The 19,091-nt window shown below is 37.5% G+C and overlaps 1 protein-coding gene across 1 annotated transcript; it reads left to right on the top strand.

Annotated features, from left to right (window-relative positions):
* The first annotated feature begins 2,803 nt into the window (after positions 1 to 2,803).
* On the top strand, positions 2,804 to 5,352 carry LOC100595880 (peptidyl-prolyl cis-trans isomerase A-like 4C). Its single transcript, XM_030824748.1, has one exon. The coding sequence runs from the start codon at positions 2,990 to 2,992 to the stop codon at positions 3,482 to 3,484; it is 495 nt and encodes a 164-aa protein (XP_030680608.1). The 5' UTR covers positions 2,804 to 2,989; the 3' UTR covers positions 3,485 to 5,352.
* Positions 5,353 to 19,091: the final 13,739 nt, after the last annotated feature.

Below are 19,091 nucleotides of genomic sequence, written 5' to 3'. Positions count from 1 at the left end.
CTCAGCTCACTGCAACCTCCGTCTTCAGGGTTCAAGCAATTCTGCTGCCTCAGCCTCCCAAGTAGCCGGGACTACAGGAGGGCACCACCATGCCCCACTAATTTTTGTATTTTTAGTAGAGATGGGGTTTCACCATATTGACCAGGCTGGTCTTGAATTCCTGACCTCATGATCCGCCCGCCTCAGCTTCCCTAAGTGCTAGGATTACAGGCGTGAGCCACCACGCCCGGCTGCATGACCTTTTAACTTGTCTCATACACTCAACATACTCAAGATATACCTTCCAAAGTGAAAAATTATGGCACTTTGCAGCCCTGACCACTAATTGAGAACTTTGATGCTTTGGATTTTGGAGACCTCATTTTATCACCTGGTCCTTTTACTTTATGACTTGTCATCCTGCCACCTTTTGATGGGATTGAGATCAAGATAATAATTCCCAACTGGTCAGGAATATTGTGCCCCTTTGTTTTTATATCCAGATGCAATAGAGCCTCTGACGCACCACTACTATTGTTCTTAGGATTTGGAACAAAATGCTTCTTTCTTTGACAAAATAAATGTTTTCTTTAAAGAACTCTTGATTGATCCTGGACCATTGTAGAAACTGAAGCCCTACCAATGCAAAAAAATATGACAATATGAGCTGCTTATCATGAAATAAGTGTTTTCCAATTAACTATCCTGCTTCATCAGCAGGTAGGAATAAAAGAATCTATATCTATGTCTTCATGGGAAGTTCTCTATGGCCAGTTGATTAGTGAGGGAAAAATTGAGCCTGATTTACAGAAGTCACTGTACAACATCACAGCAACAGCCAAAAGTAGATTACTTAGGCATTATAACCTACTTGAATGCAATTTTAAAAGAAATTCAGCCTATGTAATTGGTTGTTCATGATGTCTAGAAGGAGAGATATTATTGATTTATATGTGGCAGCTAATAATTTGTCTAGATAATTAGGGACTTGGGGCCAGGCCTGGTGGCTCACACCTGTAATCCCAGAACTTTGGGAGGACAAGACAGGTGGATTGTCTGAGGTCAGGAGTTCAAAACCAGCCTGGCTAACATGGTGAAACTCCATCTTTACTAAAAATACAAAAATTAGCCAGGTGCAGTGGTGTGTGCCTGTAATCCTAGCTACTCGGGAGGCTGAGGCAGGAGAATCTCTTGAATCCAGGAGGCAGAAGTTGCAGTGAGCCAAGATTGCACCACTGCACTCCAGCCTGGGCAACAAAGTGAAACTCCGTCTCAAAAAATAAATAAATAAATAAAAAATAATTAAGGACTTGGAAGGACAAAGAATGAAGGATTGGTAGCAATGAGTTTTGGGGAAAAAATATGTGGATGAACCACAGAAAATGAGCCACCGTGTAAGAATATTTGTGCTTAATATGAATGCTCACCAAACTATCATCAGGAAGGTTATCAAATAGATATGAAGGTATGAAGCAACCTCTTTCACCAGGCACTACATTGCTTGCTCAGAAGGCTAATAAACAGCAACATCGTTGGTAGCAGTAGAGAATACACATAGGTTTAGCAACATGTTTTACTTTACCACTCTCCCTTACCAAAGCCTATTTAGCTGTCAAAACTATTAGGTGTCCAACACACAAGCAACAAGGACCAAGGCTAAGCACACAATAACATATCCTGGGAGAATAAACCAGTCACCTTTTGTCAGACTTGTTGTTTTTATTGGAGCTCCTCTATGATAAAGGCAACAAGGAATTTTGTAAATGGAATCTACCTTTATCCTTGAATTACATTTGCTTTACCTGAAATCATGTTTCTCTGATCACCACTCTCCATGAGTACATTGAATGCCTTATATATACTGCCATAATATCCTGTTCTACATCCTTCTATTAAAAGAACTTGTTGTATAACAAATGAGTAGATATTCATTGGACTTACCTGGTCCACCGTGTATCCTATCACTAACCAAAATTATTATTATTATAGAATGGAGAATATTTTATTAAAGACTCAATCACAGTGCCAGCTGGAGACAATGGCTTATAAGGTTGTACTCATGCTAGAGGATGTGGTGGTGTATCCTCTGAATTAGTAACTAAGTATAAGCTTGTCTGGTGTCTCCCATATAAAAAATACAACAATCTTTGATCTTTGTTATGAATGTTGAAGTGACTCCTTTTGTCATTACATCTAATGATCCACTCCAAATACTGTCTCTTGTCTCTGAGATTCTAGGTTTTTGCAGAATTAGTACCCAAGGGAAGAGTCTTAGCAGTATTCCATTTTACGATCCATCCTTCGTTAGAGGATGAGAGACTTCTATCTGACCTTTTAGGTTGCCTAGGACCTTTAGACAGTCGAAAATTTAAAATTTAAAATGCGGGTACACTGTTGCATGGGGTAGTAAATCTTGGCCTTAAAACTGGTATTTGTAAGAAAAATAGAAAGAATTCAGGGATCCCCTTTGATGGCTCCTAATTCTATACAGTCCTGTAAATATTCATGAAGACTAGCCAGGCGTGGTAGTGCACACCTGTAATCCCAGCTACTCCAGAGGCTGAGGAAGAGAATCACTTGAATCTGGGAGGCAGAGGTTGCAGTAAGCTGAGATCGTGCCACTTCACTCCAGCCTGGGTGACAGAGCAAGACTCTGTCTCAAAAAAAAAAAAAAAAAAGAAAAGAAAGAAACAAAAAAATTAACGAAGACTAATTGCCAAATCTTGGAAGCAACCAAGATGTCCTTCAATAGGTGACTACATAAGCAAACTGTGGTATATTCATACAGTGGAATATTATTCAGTGCTAAAAGGAAAAAACTATCAAGCCACATAAAGATATAGAAAAAACAAATACATTTTGCTAAGTGAAAGAAGCCAGTCTGAAAAGGGTACATATTGTGATTTCAACTATATGACATTCTGGAAAAGGCCAAACTATAAAGACAGTAAAAAGATCTGTGGTTGTCTTTGCAGACGCTGCCATCACTGGGAGCCCTGTACTATCAGCCATGGTCAACTCCATCATGTTTTTTGACATCACCGTCGATGGCAAGCCCTTGGGCCACGTCTCCATCAAACTGTTTGCAGACAAGATTCCAAAGACAGCAGAAAAGTTTCGTGCTCTGAGCACTGGAGAGAAAGGATTTTGTTATAAGGGTTCCTGCTTTCACAGAATTATTCCAGGGTTTATGTGTCAGGGTGGTGACTTCACAAGCCATAATGGCACTGGTGGCAAGTCCATCTATGGGGAGAAATTTGATGATGAGAACCCCATCCTAAAGCATACAGGTTCTGGTATCTTGTCCATGGCAAATGCTGGACCCAACACAAATCGTTCCCAGTTTTTCATCTGCACTGCCAAGACTGAGTGGTTGGATGGCAAGCATGTGGCCTTTGGCAAGGTGAAAGAACTCACGAATATTGTGGAAGCCATGGAGCACTTTGGGTACAGGAATAGCAAGGCCAGCAAGAAGATCACCATTGCTCACTGTGGACAATTCTAATGAGTTTGACTTGTGTTTCATTTTAACCACCAAACCCATTCCTTCTGTAGCTCAGGAGAGCACCCCTCCACCACATTTGCTTGCAATATCCTAGAATCTTTGTGCTCTTGCTGCAGTTCCCTCTGGGTTCCATGTTTTCCTTGTTCCCTTCCATGCCTAGCTGGATTGCAGAGTTGAGTTAAGTTTATGATTATGAAATAAAAACTAAGTAACAACAACAACAACAACAAAAATTAATGGTTGCCAGGGGTTTGGGGATGGGTAGGGAGATAAATAGTTCTGAAACAGGTGATTTTTAGGAGATTGAAAATACTTTGGTAATAATGTAATGATGGGTACATGACATTATGCATTTTGCAAAACTCATAGACCTGTACCACACAAAGAGCGAACCCTAATATAAACTGGGGGTGGGATAAAGGTGATAGTATGTGAGAACTCTGTACTTTCTGCTCGATCTTTCCATAAAGCTAAAACTGCTCAAAAAATAAAGTCTATTATTTTTTTAAATGAAAGAAATTAACAATGACCATGGCACGCTCACATAAATAGATTTTTGAGGACATTTCTCTCTTTGGTCATCTCACAAGGCAAAACCCTGACTAGCAGAGGTGTTAGCTGAGGGCACATGGCCATAGATGCCAACAGTGACCTGGTGGCCACTTGCAGAAAGGAGAGCCTTGACATCCAAACACATTGTTTCTCTTGTGCTGTCTTGTGCATACTTATGTATCTTAACAAGTTTCCTTTTTTCCTCTCTGTTTATCCCTCTTTTTAAAACAGGGCTTATTGAGGGTGATTAACTTAATTTTTAAATGATATATGGCAGAATGTCAAGAGAGTATAGTGAAGAACTTCGTAGAGGAATGGACATAACCCAGAATTCTTAGACTCAAGAGTACATGCTGTGGTTGAGAATTTTTTATTGTTTCATTGTTCAAGAGATTGTAGGTACGTGTTCAATTATTAGAGAAACAGTTGCACTCTGTTAGAAGGAAGCTTGGGTCTTTTGTGTTTACTTTCAAAAGGGAAAGTTTATATTGATATTGAGCAAGTTAAAGCATGAATATTTATTATTTGATGTTTGTTTCTGTGTTTGAGGAATTCCTCAGCCTATCAGTTTTGACGAAAACAAGAAACCACCTCCTGCTTTAGAAGCTAAAATGCCAAATGCTTGCTTTCTCAGCCTCCTTTGCAGCTAGGGTACAAGCATATGACTTAGGTTTTGCCAATCTGTTTGCCAGTGCTGAATTTCGACTTCAGAATTAATAAAAAAAGAAGCAGATTCAATTATGCTTTCTCTTGTTTCTGGTGGAGGCCATGTAGCAGCTGCAACAATATCTGCTGCAAAGCGAACAAGTGGGAGTGGTGCTGGTGGCTTTGCAGTTAGCCTAAGATTGAGCCATTGCTGCAATTGTTGCTCTCTGCAGCTTCAGTGTTACTTCTTACTGGTGGTGACAGTGGTTTCCTCCCTGGATGAGTTCTACAGCATGGTTTGGGGTACATTTCCTGGCTGCCTAGCTTTGATCTGGCTTTCTAGCCTTCTCAACAGTTCTACAAGTTCCCCACTATTTCTGTGATAAACCTATTTATTGCTAATGTCATCCATAATTGGCTTCTGTGGTTTATATTTTTTAAAATTCCAAGACATACAAATGTAACAGATAGCTCAACAAACATATGTCTTTTTAAATTAAGATATATTCTGTGTCACATGAAGTACAATGGACAAAATGCAACAAATTGAATTGAGCTAAAGACCAAAGATATATTAAGCCTGGCTGGTCTTAAAAATGTAACTGGATACAGCCAGGCATGGTGGCTCACGCCTATAATCCCAGCACTTTGGGATCCTGAGGTGGGCAGATCACCTGAAGTCAGGAGTTTGAGACCAGCCTGGCCAGCATGGTGAAACCCCATCTCTACTAAAAATACAAAAATTAGCTGGATGTGGTGGTATGCCCCTGTAATCCCAGCTACTCGGGACGCTGAGGCAGGAGAATCACTTGAACCTGGGAGGTAGAGGTTGCAGTGAGCCGAGATCAGGCCAATGCACTCCAGCCTTGGCAACAGAGCGAGACTTTGTTTCAAAATAAAAAAAATAAAAATAAAAAATAAAAATTAACTGGATAGACCTCAGGTTCTTGAATAAGCAGAAAATAATTTAGGTAAAAACCAAATAATAAACTAACATTCTAAAAGGTTTAGGATTTGGAGGCCCAAATGTGTTAGCTGAAAGTGTTCATTCTAACCTCACAGGAAAACTGAAATATGAAAAGATACAGAAAAATCTTAGGCAGTATTTTTCAATTTTAAGAAACAACTATTTACAGGTTTTTCAATAGGCATTACATTAAAAATGAAATATTTAGTTAATAAATATGAAAACTGTGGATATAATCAACACATTTATTTTACTTCTTGAAGCGTTAACATGTGCTGTTTCAAATATCAACAGTGTACATGTGAGAAAAAGCATTTTACATAGATTTTCCGCGACAGAAAACAGCATCTCATTAGACATCCCAAGTTTTTTCATTTGGAACACATGCCCGTTCCCCAGTATACTAAGGGTAATAATAATTTAAAGAGTTTAATTGCTTTTTACTACTAGAAAACTAATTTTATGTTTGGCACAAATTTCTGAAATGATATTCCACAGCAAAGAATAATACCTATATATGGCCAGAATTACTTTTTTTCTATAACATTAAGATAATACTGGTCAGCCTGAGCACCAAAGTGAGACCTCATCTCTACAAAAAATAAATAAATTAGACAGGTGTGGTGGTGATGAGGGTCTGTTGTCCCAGATACTCAAGAGGCTGAGGTGGGAGGATCCCTTGAGCCTAGGAGGTCGTGGTTGCAGTGAACTATGACCGCACCACTGCACTCCAGCCTGGATAACAGAGCAAGATCCTGTCTCAAAAAAAAAAAAAAAAAAAAAAGATAATATTGGTATAATTCAGGGTTTTTGCCTCAATCCCCATGCTTCTTCATTTGACCCTCCCTGACTCCCTGATGAATTTTAGTTTGAATTTTTGCTCTAGTCCAGAAGTTAATGTAAAAGATCTTAATAAAATTTCCACCTGCCTAGATATTACTTATTTGTTACACTTTAGTCCATGGTTTCTATTGTCATTTACATTAACCCAAAAATATGACCTGCTGAATTTCTGCTGTCATGAATTGACTAACATATTTTGGGCCTAAAACCTTTACATTTAGAATCTTTTTGTTTGGTATTTGAAAATAATGTATGTCCTCCATTTATTGGTCAAAAGCACTGCCTATTTATTTCTATGCTTAATCAGAGAGACTTTCTAATAGTTATTTAATATTATTTATGTTCATTCATTTGTTGAATATAATAAGGTTAATTGCTATGATGTTTTTATGTCATTAATATAATAAAAATATGTCAACTTTTCTCTTCCAATGAGTCTTTGGGTTATTAATTTTTAACGTAGGTATCAAGTTGTAAAATGTTTAATGGCTTGTAATAATGTCTAACACACAGTATCCACTGAGTTCTGACAACTCCAGTTTATCAAATTATCTTTTTTTATACCATTCTCCAAATGCAATGCTATTTGGTTTTATTTTTATTTTTTAAAAATGTGCTGCCTGTTTTGAGTCTCTAAAAGTGTGAAATGCTCAGTATTTTCCAAATGTATTTGAACGTGGAGTGTTATATTTACTAAAAAGTTAACAAGCAAGTATTCCCCTAAACACTAGCAAATACTACTAGTACAGACGAATTATGATCTAACATTATAGTACATTTTAATTTATTAGGTTAATTTTGGTCACAAACAACAAAAAGCAAAATTCAAACTGGCTTATATAATAAAGAGATTTTGAACAATAGTATAGGCTCAAGATAGTTTAATGCAGAAGTTTAATAATGACCCAAAATAAATGCTTCTTGTACTCCCTGTTTCTTCACTCTACCTTAAGTGGTATAGATTGAATGTTTGTATTCCCCAAAATTTGTATGTTTAAATCTAATCCCTAGTGTGGTGATATTTGGCAGTGAGTCTTCGGGGGGGTGATTAGGTCATGAAGACAGAGCCCTCATGAATGGGATGACTGCCCTTATAAAAAAGATCTTAGAGAACTTCCTTGCCCCTTCCACCATGTGAGGACACAGCAAAAAGACAGCTGTCTGTGAACCAGGAAACAAGTCCTCACTAGACCCTGCATCTGTTGACACCTTGATCTTGGACTTCCTGGCCTCTAGAACTGTAAGAAATAAATTTATGTTGTTCATAAACCATCCAGACTGTGTATTCTGGTATAGCAACCTGAAGGGACTAAGACAGTAGGTCTCAGTTTTATTCCATGGCTTAAAATATCATGTCATGAGTAGACAGCTTCCAATCCTAGTACCTCATGCTTCCTCTGCTGCATTTGGAAAGAAGGCATTTCCCCCTTCAATCATGGAATGAAAAAGTTGTACTTCATTCTTATTTGATTAGCAGAAGGCATATGCTCCTTCATGCACCAATTACAATGACCAAGAATTGGGCATGGGACTCATGTCACTTAAACATTGTGAAGCTGAGAAATTCATTATTTGGTTAGGAGTGTGTGAGAGCAGGGAACACTGAATGCTTGAGATACCACTACGATGTTCACTACATGTATTTCCATTTCAGTAAACATTTCCATTAAGATAATGCTAGAACAAAATCAGAGGAATAGATCTTGGTGTCCCCAACTTTTGTTGATCTAACAAAGTGAAGTTGCTTCAACTGGACACTTCTGAGCCACATTTATGCCTGTATGTTCAGTCCAAATTTATTATAAGGAATTTTCAGGTCCATATATTTAGGATATTTCATTTGTTTGGTTATGCATTATATGTATACATGTTTTTAACATACACACACGTCTACATATATTTTGGAGGCCTTTACACAAAAGTGTTTTCCCTAAAAGGAGAAGAGAAAAGTTGTATGCAGAAGTAGAAAAAAAATTCATTTGCATTTATAGTATTTGTATCTAAATATTTTATATTACAGATGTATTAATATTTTCATAATTTTAAACACTACTTTAAAACAGGGAGATGGTTTACCTTCAAAAAATTTGGCTCTCAACTCAAAGTTATCAAAGTATATCCTAGATGTAGTTTGCTTGTCAGGCTTCTACATGAAAATTTAAAAGGCTCCTGCATTTCAGAATGAGCCTAACATATGCAATTGCACTCATCCACTATGTCTACATTGCCAACCAAATACTGACAGAGAGAGCTACAGAGTGCCACAGAGAGCTGGCAGCTCCTCTGTTTGCATTAGCTTCTACTTGCTTCTTCATCTTTCCTCTATGTCTGACACATTTCATGTTACTGTTTTTAAATATTCCCTTAGCTACAGAGCTAATGTGCTTATATCCGTAAGGGGTCTCATGTGAACCTCTAAATAATTAAAGATTCATTAGCTCCCTGGAGGGCCACCGTGATTTCCAAAACAAGTCACAATACCTAAAGATCTAATCGTACAATTTCCCTCAGAAATAGCCTTGAGGAAGAAGTCACATCACTCAGCAATGAGTATTATAATTATTCACAGCAGTTTTCATTGTACTATATAACATCCAATTTATAGAATTAAAGGTAATGTAATTCGAAAGAAAAATAGCTGGTTTTAAGGAATGAATGGCCATGTCAACTATTAGAAGCGTCTTTGAATTGGAGCCTCTATGTTCGGGTTTCACCAGGTTTATATTTTTAATTAATATCCTATTCAGCTTGCTGTAATTTCCATTGAGGTTTTCTAGAACAACACAAGTCAGAAATTGATCTTTAATTACAAGCTAAGAGCAAACTGCCAAAGAATTGACAGAAATTTTGAAGAAAGAGGTCTATCAGGACTAACCATTTTAAGAGGATAAAGACTAATCAGACACACGCACATATGCACAAAAAGAGGGAGAGAGAGAACAAAAATCCTATGAAATACATTTAAAAAAATTAATTTTTTTAAGAAGAAGCATTTGATCTGCCAAAGAGAAGAGTTAGCAGTTTGGAGATCTGACATTGTTAATCTCAGGGCAAGAAAATAACAAAATAAGACACCAAAGAATTACCTAAACTGTGGAAGATGAAGCTTTCAGAGTTCTCACAGAGAAATGAGATACTAAAGTACCAAGTTTAAGAGGTGTAATATATTAATGTTTAATTTATATCTCAAATACTTAAAAGCTATGTTTCATTGTTATACATATTTATTTTATTATAAAGATAATGAATGCAGTAGGGTTAGATTTAAATAACTCATTGGATTTAAAATGAGAAATGAAAGTCTGGCTTTTTACTACCTACAGTCTTATCGCCAAAGTTAGGTATTGTTAATAATTTCTTGTCCATTCTTGTATGTGTTACGGTTTCTTTCTTAGAAAGAAATATGCTATACTAGTATACATACTATTTATTCATGAACCTTGAATTTATCATGTAATTATATGTCTTAGTGGTCTTTTCATAATAGATGTCTCTTTCCCATGCTGTCAGTGGTGACTGCATGAGGCATTGTACAGATGTACCAATAATTACTTACTCTGTGTCACACTAATGGTTATTCAGATTGTTTTCACTTTGCCCTTGCAGACAACACTGCAATGAACATCCTTATGCATATATTATTCCAAATACATCATAGTGATGGCTGTGTGAGAGAAATATACATTGTTGATTTTATTTATTTTTATTTTTTATAATTTCAACTTTTGATTTTAGATACAGTGGGTACATGTGCAGGTTTGTTACATGGGTATGTTGTGTAATGCTGAGGTTTGCTGTGTGATTGATCCGATCACCCAGGTACTAGGCATAGTAGTTGTTTTTCAACCTTTACCCCCTCCCTCCTTCTACCCTCGAGTAGTCCCTAGTTTCTATTGTTCCCATCTTTGTGTCCATGTGTACTCAATGTTTAGCTCCTGCTTATAAGTGAGAATATGTGGTATTTGGTTTTCTATTCCTGTGTTAATTCGCTTAGCATAATGGCATCTAGTTGCATCCATATTGCTGTAAAGGACATGATTTTATTCTTTTTTATGGCTGCAAAGTATTCCATGGCATATATGTACCATATTTTCTTTATCCAATCCACCGTTGATGGGCACCTAGGTTGATTAGATGTCTTAGCGATTGTGAATTACACTGCTGATTTCAATAGAAACCACTAATTTTTATGCCAAAAAAATCATCAATGTGCACATGTTCCAAGGCTGTGTGAGCATAGCCCTTTATCTTGGGATGTCAACAACACTGGGTTTCATCAAAATATAATTTTTGCCAATTTATTAGTTAAAAAATCCTAACTCAATGCTATTTGGATTTGAACTACCACTGGTGCTGAGCATCTTTTTACATATTCACTGGCAATTTATTTATCTTTCTCTGCTGTTTATCTTTTTCTGTGTAATAATTTTCCCTATCTTCTACCCTTTTAAATATTAAGTTTTCACTGTTTTCTTAATAATTTTTAAGTTTAAAAAGTGACATTTTGGCCAGGCGCAGTGGCTCATGCCTGTAATCCCAACACTTTGGGAGGCCAAGGTGGGCGGATCACAAGGTCAGGAGATTCAGACCATCCTGCCCAACATGGTGAAACCCCGTCTCTACTAAAAATACAAAAATTGGCTGGGGTGGTGGCACGTGCCTGTAATCCCAGCTACTAGGGAGGCTGAGGCAGAAGAATCACTTGAACCAGGGAGTTGGAGGTTGTAATGAGCTGACATCACGCCACTGTGCTCCAGCCTGGCAACAGGGCGAGACTCCATCTCAAAAAAAAAAAAAAAAAAAAAAAAAGTGACCATTTTATCTGCTGCATATAATTCTAATGATATTTCTCAATTCGTTTATCTTTTAACAATTATTATATATAATGTCTTGCTATTTAGAAAGATTTTTAAAAGTATTTTACATAAACAAATTTTTATTCTTTGCCATTAATACTTGTAGGTTTGGAATTTTCAGGACCTCCTCAAAGGCCACCTACAGGAAATGCTCTTCAAAGACATTTCACTTTTTCCCTACTTGATTATGGAGCAAAGACTAACGCTGGCAATGCTTTGAAGTACTTGAGTCAAATGGGTCTCTCACGTGGTCATTACTATACTCACTCTCAGGCTCCAGTGCAAGTTGTTTCCTTAGGCCAACTACTCTTGCTTTCCTTTAATAGACCTATTCCTCCTGGGCTGTCTGAAACTAACATTTCATTGTAAATAAAGTCCTGCAAATCCTTGGTATCTCAAAGAACCCTCCTTCCATTTAGTTTTAGGAGAACTCTCCTCCTAAAACTCTATTCTTCTCCCTGGAGTCCAGATCCCCATTCCTTGCAACAAATGAACTCTTGATTTGAGCACTGAAGGGAGATAATTGGAAGTTTGACTTTGTGTTCTAGGTTTTCCCTGCCAATATATGCAGCATCTCTAAAACTAATCGGGCTGAGGAGGGAGAACTGCTTGAACCCAGGAGGAGGTTGCAGTGAGCCAAAATTGCACCATTGAACTCCAGCCTGGGTGACAGAGCAAGGCTCCATCTCAAAAAAAACAGCAAAAAGAAACTAATTAGGTTCAAGAAGTTCGAATGAATTCAACTTAGACAAGCTCTTAAGCAGACATGTTGGAAGTTCCAAAAAAGACAGTTTGGGAAAATATTTTTATTAAAAAAAGAAAGACTGTCCTCCACTTCCTCACTCTTTCTTCCCACTTATTTTCACTCCACTGCTACAGTTTGGTGTCAACTCTTATCACTCTACTGAAATTGCTGCAGCCGAGGTTACTAGTTATTTAATTAACAAAAGCAATAGATTTTGTTTTTTTACATTGTCATTATACTCTACTATTTTGTGACATTTAAACTATTGACAATGTCTTTCTTGAAAATGTGTCCTCAAAACACAACTTTCTCCTTGATGTCCTTCTATTTCTCTCATTATTTCACCTTTACATTCTCTGCTGACACCTTTCACCTTACCAAACCTTAATTAAATGTGTGGGCTTCCCAGTGCCCCATTCTTGGCTCTCTTCCCTTCCCTCTTTACTGATCATTATTGTGTTCTGTGATCTCACCAATTCTCTTGGCTTTAACAATAACCAGATGACTCCAGAAAACTATTCAAAATTCCGGACCTGTGAAGACTTTGCACCCAGATATGTACCAACAACTCAACCTCAGTTATCTCTAATATTATCTCATTAAGTGCCCTCTAACTACAGAATGACTCCTCCTTCTGGGTTTCCTCTGCCTGAATGGCACCACCATTCAGTGGCCCACGACAAATTTGGACCTCATTTGGAACTTCTCCCTTTCCCTCATGTTTCATTTTCTCTTGGCTAAAGAGTTATTAGATTCTTCATTTTTAACTTTTCTCTAGCCTATCTTCAATTTTATAGTGGACAGTTATGTATACCCTATATCCCAGGAGAGCAGGAATATCTTCTTCTATGCCCCTACTATGAACTAGCATATCCTTTGAGTCCTTTCTTTGTATGAAGCACTGGGGAAATTTTTTTTTTTTTTTTTTTTTTTTGACACGGAGTCTCGCTCTGTCGCCCAGGCTGGAGTGCAGTGGCGCGATCTCGGCTCACTGCAAGCTCCGCCTCCCGGGTTCACGCCATTCTCCTGCCTCAGCCTCTCCAAGTAGCTGGGACTACAGGCGCCCGCCACCACGCCTGGCTAATTTTTTGTATTTTTAGTAGAGACAGGGTTTCACTGTGGTCTCGATCTCCTGACCTCGTGATCCGCCCGCCTCGGCCTCCCAAAGTGCTAGGATTACAAGCGTGAGCCACCGCGCCCGGCCGCACTGGGGAAATTTAATCAACTTCATAATCACTTGTAATCCTCATAGCGATTTTATGAGATAAGTTCTATTTATTATCCCTATCTTAAGGATGAGGAAACTGTGGTTTAAAGAGCTTAAGTAATTTGGGCAAATCATAAAAGAAGTAGTGAAGACAGAATTCAAATCTAGACAACCTGAAATCTAAGCCTGAGCACTTTGCCTCCCTAATAACTTCGAGAGTTATATTACTAAGTTGACAACATTTAGCAACCCTTATTCCCCTCCCCACCCCCATCTCTTTCCAAGAAATCTGCTGTGAGGTAGAGAATGTGTTGATTTCCTCTGCAGTTTTTAATGCATAGCGTAGGGCTTAGAAAGGAGAAAATGATGAAAAACATTTACTAAAATAATTGTTTTTCTTTGATAGTTGTTATAACCATCTAATTGTGAGTGCTTAACAATTACTATAAAGGAGAATGGAAATCACAGATCTTTTCACAGAATTTTTTTTTTTTTTTTGAGACAGAGTCTAGCTCTGTCACCCAGGCTGGAGTGCAGTTGTGCGATCTCAGCTCACTGCAACTTCCACCTCCTGGGTTTAATCACTTGCCTTGGCCTTCTGAGTAGCTGAGATTACAGGTGTGCACCACCATGCCGGGCTAATTTTTGTATTTTTGGTAGAGATGGGGTTTCACATTGACTAGGCTGGTCTCAAACTCCTAACCTCCAGTGATCCACCCATCTCAGACTCCCAAAGTGCTGGGATTACAGGCTTGAGCCACCGCACTAGGCCTTTCTCAGAGAATTTATAGTTTACTTGGAAATGTAAACTATATATACTTAAACTGAGGGATATTTACAAAAGAGCTTCCTACTTAACCCCCAAGAAGCTGTATTAATAACAAAGCAAATCAAGCTTGTTCACAGGCAACTGAATGGAATGAATGGTTTTGATTGGCCTTGCAAGTTATATTTCTAACAAGAGAAAATTCAATGTAAGCCTCAGATTTGGAAACAAGATATTACAGAGAGGAAAATTTAGGATTAAGGTCAAATTTGGTGCAACTATGCCAGATACAGAAAAGGCAAATTTTCAGCTCAATCCCCAGCTAAGTACAAGTTCAGTGGTGAAGGCATGAGAATATGAGCCATTATAAGAAGTCTGAAATAAGTTTATGATTCCACCTCAATATGGGCATGCAATATATTTCAACATTTAATCCTTGGAAAAAATGATGACATCACACTGAAATCTTGACTCATAAGAGAACTTTTTTATACTGTTCCCTAAGTTAGTTTACTTCTACTTCATTCTTGTGTTAAGGGTAGGCTCAATTCTTACTCATTCAAAAACGATATCATCTGAAGCTTTTCTTTAAGTCTTGTTTTCTCTGCAGTGAGAAAATTAATCAAGGGGTTAAAATGTATATTAAATTATATATGTATTATATATAAAAGTTATATAATATAGATCAGGGAAGAATATATTGCATATGTTATAGGCTTAACTGTGTCCTTTCCCCAAATTAATATGTTGTACCCTGCCCCCTGCCATCCCAGTATATCAGAAGGTGGCTATATTTGGCGATAGAGACTTTTAAGAGGTAACTAATGTAAAATGAGGTCACATGTGTGGGTCCTAATCCAATATCACTCGTGTCCTTATTTGAAGAGGAAATGTAGGTACAGACATACATGTGCACAGAAAAAAGACCACGAGAAGACAAGATGAGAAAATGACTATCTAAAAGCCAAGGAGAGAAATTTCAGAATAAAATTAACACATCTGATGCCCTGACCTCACACTTCTAGCCTCCAGAACTGTGAGAAAATAAATTTCTGTTGTTTAACTCATCCAGTCTGCAGTAATTATTATAACAACCCTAGCAAAGTAATATAGGAGGTGTATATATATATATATATACACACACACACACATATATATACACATATTTGTGTGTGTGTATATATATACATATATACACATATTTGTGTGTATATATATATATATATATATATATATATGATAGAGTAGATAGTTAGAGACATATACAGTCATCACTTCAGTATTAGTGGGGTATTGGATTCAGGAGCCCTGCATATACCGAAGTCTGTGCATACTCAGGTCCCACAGTCAACCTTGAAGGGCTCGCATATGAAAAGTTGGCCCTCCACATATGTGGGTTTCATGTCCCACAAATACTATATTTTCAATCTGTATTTGGCTGAAAAAATCTACCTACAAGTGGACTCACACAGTTTAAACCTGTGTTATTCAAAGGTCAACTGTTGACATATAGATACATAAATATCTCATATGTATAGAGCAAGCGGGAGAAAAAAATCACAAATCTCTCTTCCTTCCTGCTCTTTTTGGATTGCGAACTCTTCTCTCATAAGTACAAAAAGTAACGTTAACAAAGTAAAAAGAATTGGAAATAGTAGTGTTTTTGACCACTAGTGTTTTCTAATTTTAGAAAAAAAATTACTGAAATGTAACTTTTTATTTATATTGAGATGTTTGACTCATACTCCAATCATACAGAAATAATAGATAAAATATGAAAAACACTTCTTTTTACATACATAGCTGGATTAAAATATTAGAAATAATTTTCTTCCCTCAGAGGATCCCCTATTTAATAAATGGTGCTGGGAAAACTGGCTAGCCCTATGTAGAAAGCTGAAACTGGATCCCTTCCTTACACCATATACAAAAATTAACTCAAGATGTATTAAAGACTTAAATGTAAGACCTAACACCATAAAAACCCCAGAAGAAAACCTAGGCAATACCATTCAAGACATAGGCATGGGCAAATACTTCATGACTAGAAAACCAAAAGCAATGGCAACAAAAGCTAAAATAGACAAATGAGATCTAATTAAACTAAAGAGCTTCTGCACAGCAAAGGAAACTCTCATCAGAGTGAACAAGCAACCTACAAAACAGGAGAAAATTTTTGCAATATGCCCATCTGACAAAGGGCTAATATCCAGAATCTACAAAGAACTTAAACAAATTTACAAGAAAAAAACAACCCCATCAAAAAGTGCGCAAAGAATATGAACAGACACTTCTCAAAAGAAGACATTTATGCAGCCAACAGACACATAAAAAATGCTCATCATCGCTGGTCATCAGAGAAATGCAAATCAAAACCACAATGAGATACCATCGCATGCCAGTTAGAATGATGATCATTAAAAAGCCAGGAAACAACAGATACTGGAGAGGATGTGGAGAAATAGGAATGCTTTTACACTGTTGGTGGAACTGTAAACTAGTTCAACCATTGTGGAAGACAGTGTGGCAATTCCTCAAGGATCTAGAACTAGAAATACCATTTGACCCAGTGATCCCATTACTGGGTATATACCCGAAGGATTATAAATCATGCTACTATAAAGATGTATACGTGCAGACATATGTTCATTGTGGTGCTATTCACAATAGCAAAGACTTGGAACCAACCCAAATGTCCATCAATAATAGACTGGATTAAAAAAATGTGGCACATATGAGCCATGGAATACTATGAAGCCATAAAAAAGGATAAGTTCATGTCCTTTGCAGGAACATGGATGAAGCTGGAAACCATCATTCTCAGCAAACTATCACAAGGACAGAAAACCAAACACCATGTATTCTCACTCACAGGTGGGAGTTGAACAATGAGAATGCATGGACACAGGGTGGGGAACATCACACACTGGGGCCTGTCAGGGCGTGGGGGGCTGGGGGACAGATAGCATTAGGAGAAATGCCTAATGTAAATGACAAGTTGATGGGTACAGCAAACCAACATGGCACATGTATACCTATGTAACAAACCTACACGTGGTGCACATGTACCCTAGAATTTAAGTTTAAAAAAAAAAATTTTTCTTCCCTCATGAGGTACAAAGCCAGGCATTACACTGGGGCCGTGATAGTCCAGGTTGCTGAAAGATTTAGATCTAAAGACTGAAAATTGGGATATATATTGAGAGAGAGAGAGAGAGAACAAATGGTAACCTAAATTTAATAAAATAATAATAGACAAATTAGGGTAACGGGCATATGAGTATTTTTGTTCTAACAATTCTTTTATTTTCAAACTTATCTATAATCTTAAATTTATTTCCCAATAAAAAGGATTTTAAGTTAAAAAAAGAAGGTTTTCCTGTAGTAACATTTTCACAACTAGGGACTTTAAGACTGAGGAAATACTCCAAGCTCTGAGCAAACTCAATAAGTATAAATCCATATGTAGACATATCACAGTAAAATGCAAGACACTAAAGACTAATACAATATTTTTGAATGAACCAGAGATGGAAGGCAGATTACCTGCAAAGGAAGGACAATTACTTTATCACTGACTTCTCTTCAGCAACAATGAGAACAGACAATACAGGAATAACATCTCCCAAGCTGTGAGGGAGAATAACAGATGACATGAAATTCTACGACCAAATAAAGCATAATTCAAAGGGCAGCAGTTAACAGAATTAAGCTGTTTCCAGACATCTATGGAGAGATTTAACTCAAAGATGTCACTGTAAATTTGATTATTGAGATGTAGTAATGGATACTTGGTAAGGTTACTGAATTAGTTAAACGATCTTCAAAGCTTAGGTCATGTATCTTCATTAAACACACGGTGCTTTGCATTTACTAAAGAAGGGCTTCTGCTTTCTTTCCAAATAAATCATTGCGGCCTTACCACCCCAAGTGTAAAAACCTCCTTTATTTCTATTCTTGGTCTCTAGTCCCTGCTTATGTGTATGCATAAATGCATGACACTGTGCTTCTCTTTTAGTTATTTATTTCTAGAGATCATGTCTTTGAAAATCATTATATTCCCAGCAACTATTTAGAGTGGTACTAACTTAACTTGGTTTATGGTGTCAACTGCATAGCAGTTATTTGATTGGCCCATTCCTTTATAAAATATTTTATGCTTAGATGATGAACTCTACATAAATTCAGCCAGGAGAATGTTTTCCTTGGCAATCTCTGGGAGATTACAAATGTTACTTTTTTTTTTTTTTTTTTTTTGAGATGGAGTCTCTCTCTGTCGCCTAGGCTGGAGTCCAGTGGCACCATCTCGGCTCACTGTAAGCTCCACCTCCCGGGTTCACACCATTCTCCTGCCTCAGCCTCCCGAGTAGCTGGGACTACAGGCGCCCACCACCATGCCCGGCTGATTTTTCTGTATTTTAGTAGAGACAGGGTTTCACCGTGTTAGCCAGGATGGTCCCGATCTCCTGACCTCATGATCCGCCCGCCTCGGCCTCCCAAAGTGCTGGGATTACAGGCGTGAGCCACCGTGCCCAGCCTACAAATGTTACTATTAAGTCCTCCTTCTGCTAAGAAATAAACCAAAATAAAATTATTCACAAATATAACTGTTTTGACCATGCTTTCAGATGATATGTAAGGTAGCCCACAGAAGGTAAATAATATTCAGGGGAAATAAATTATTACTTAAGAGTGGGTGCTGAGAAAAAGAAATGTGTGAAGTGTGAGGAAGGAAGTATGTGAGAAAAGCTAGGGCACAGTTGTGTCTTATATTTTTGTTAAAATATGCCTGTTAAGACTTCCTGATTGGGTAATGGGAATGATACAGTAAAATACTCTTCCTCAGAGTGTCTGACACCATTGTGATAACTTACTACATAAAAGTACAAGTTACATTATATAAAAAGACAGAATGGCCTGGCTCGGTGGCTCACACCTATAATCCCAGCACTTTGGGAGGCCGAGGCAGGTGGATCATCTGAGATCAGAAGTTCGGGACCAGCCTGGCCAAAATGATGAAACCCTG

This window comes from Nomascus leucogenys, chromosome 12, assembly GCF_006542625.1.
Source record: "Nomascus leucogenys isolate Asia chromosome 12, Asia_NLE_v1, whole genome shotgun sequence".
In the NCBI taxonomy this organism is placed as follows: Eukaryota; Metazoa; Chordata; class Mammalia; order Primates; family Hylobatidae; genus Nomascus; species Nomascus leucogenys.
The sequence above is the reverse complement of the archived record's forward strand: the minus strand, read 5'-3'. Positions and strand labels throughout refer to the sequence as shown.

Excerpts from the sequence above, each read along its gene's own strand:
- LOC100595880 (XM_030824748.1), top strand. The coding sequence starts at position 2,990 with ATGGTCAACTCCATCATGTTTTTTGACATCACCGTCGATGGCAAGCCC.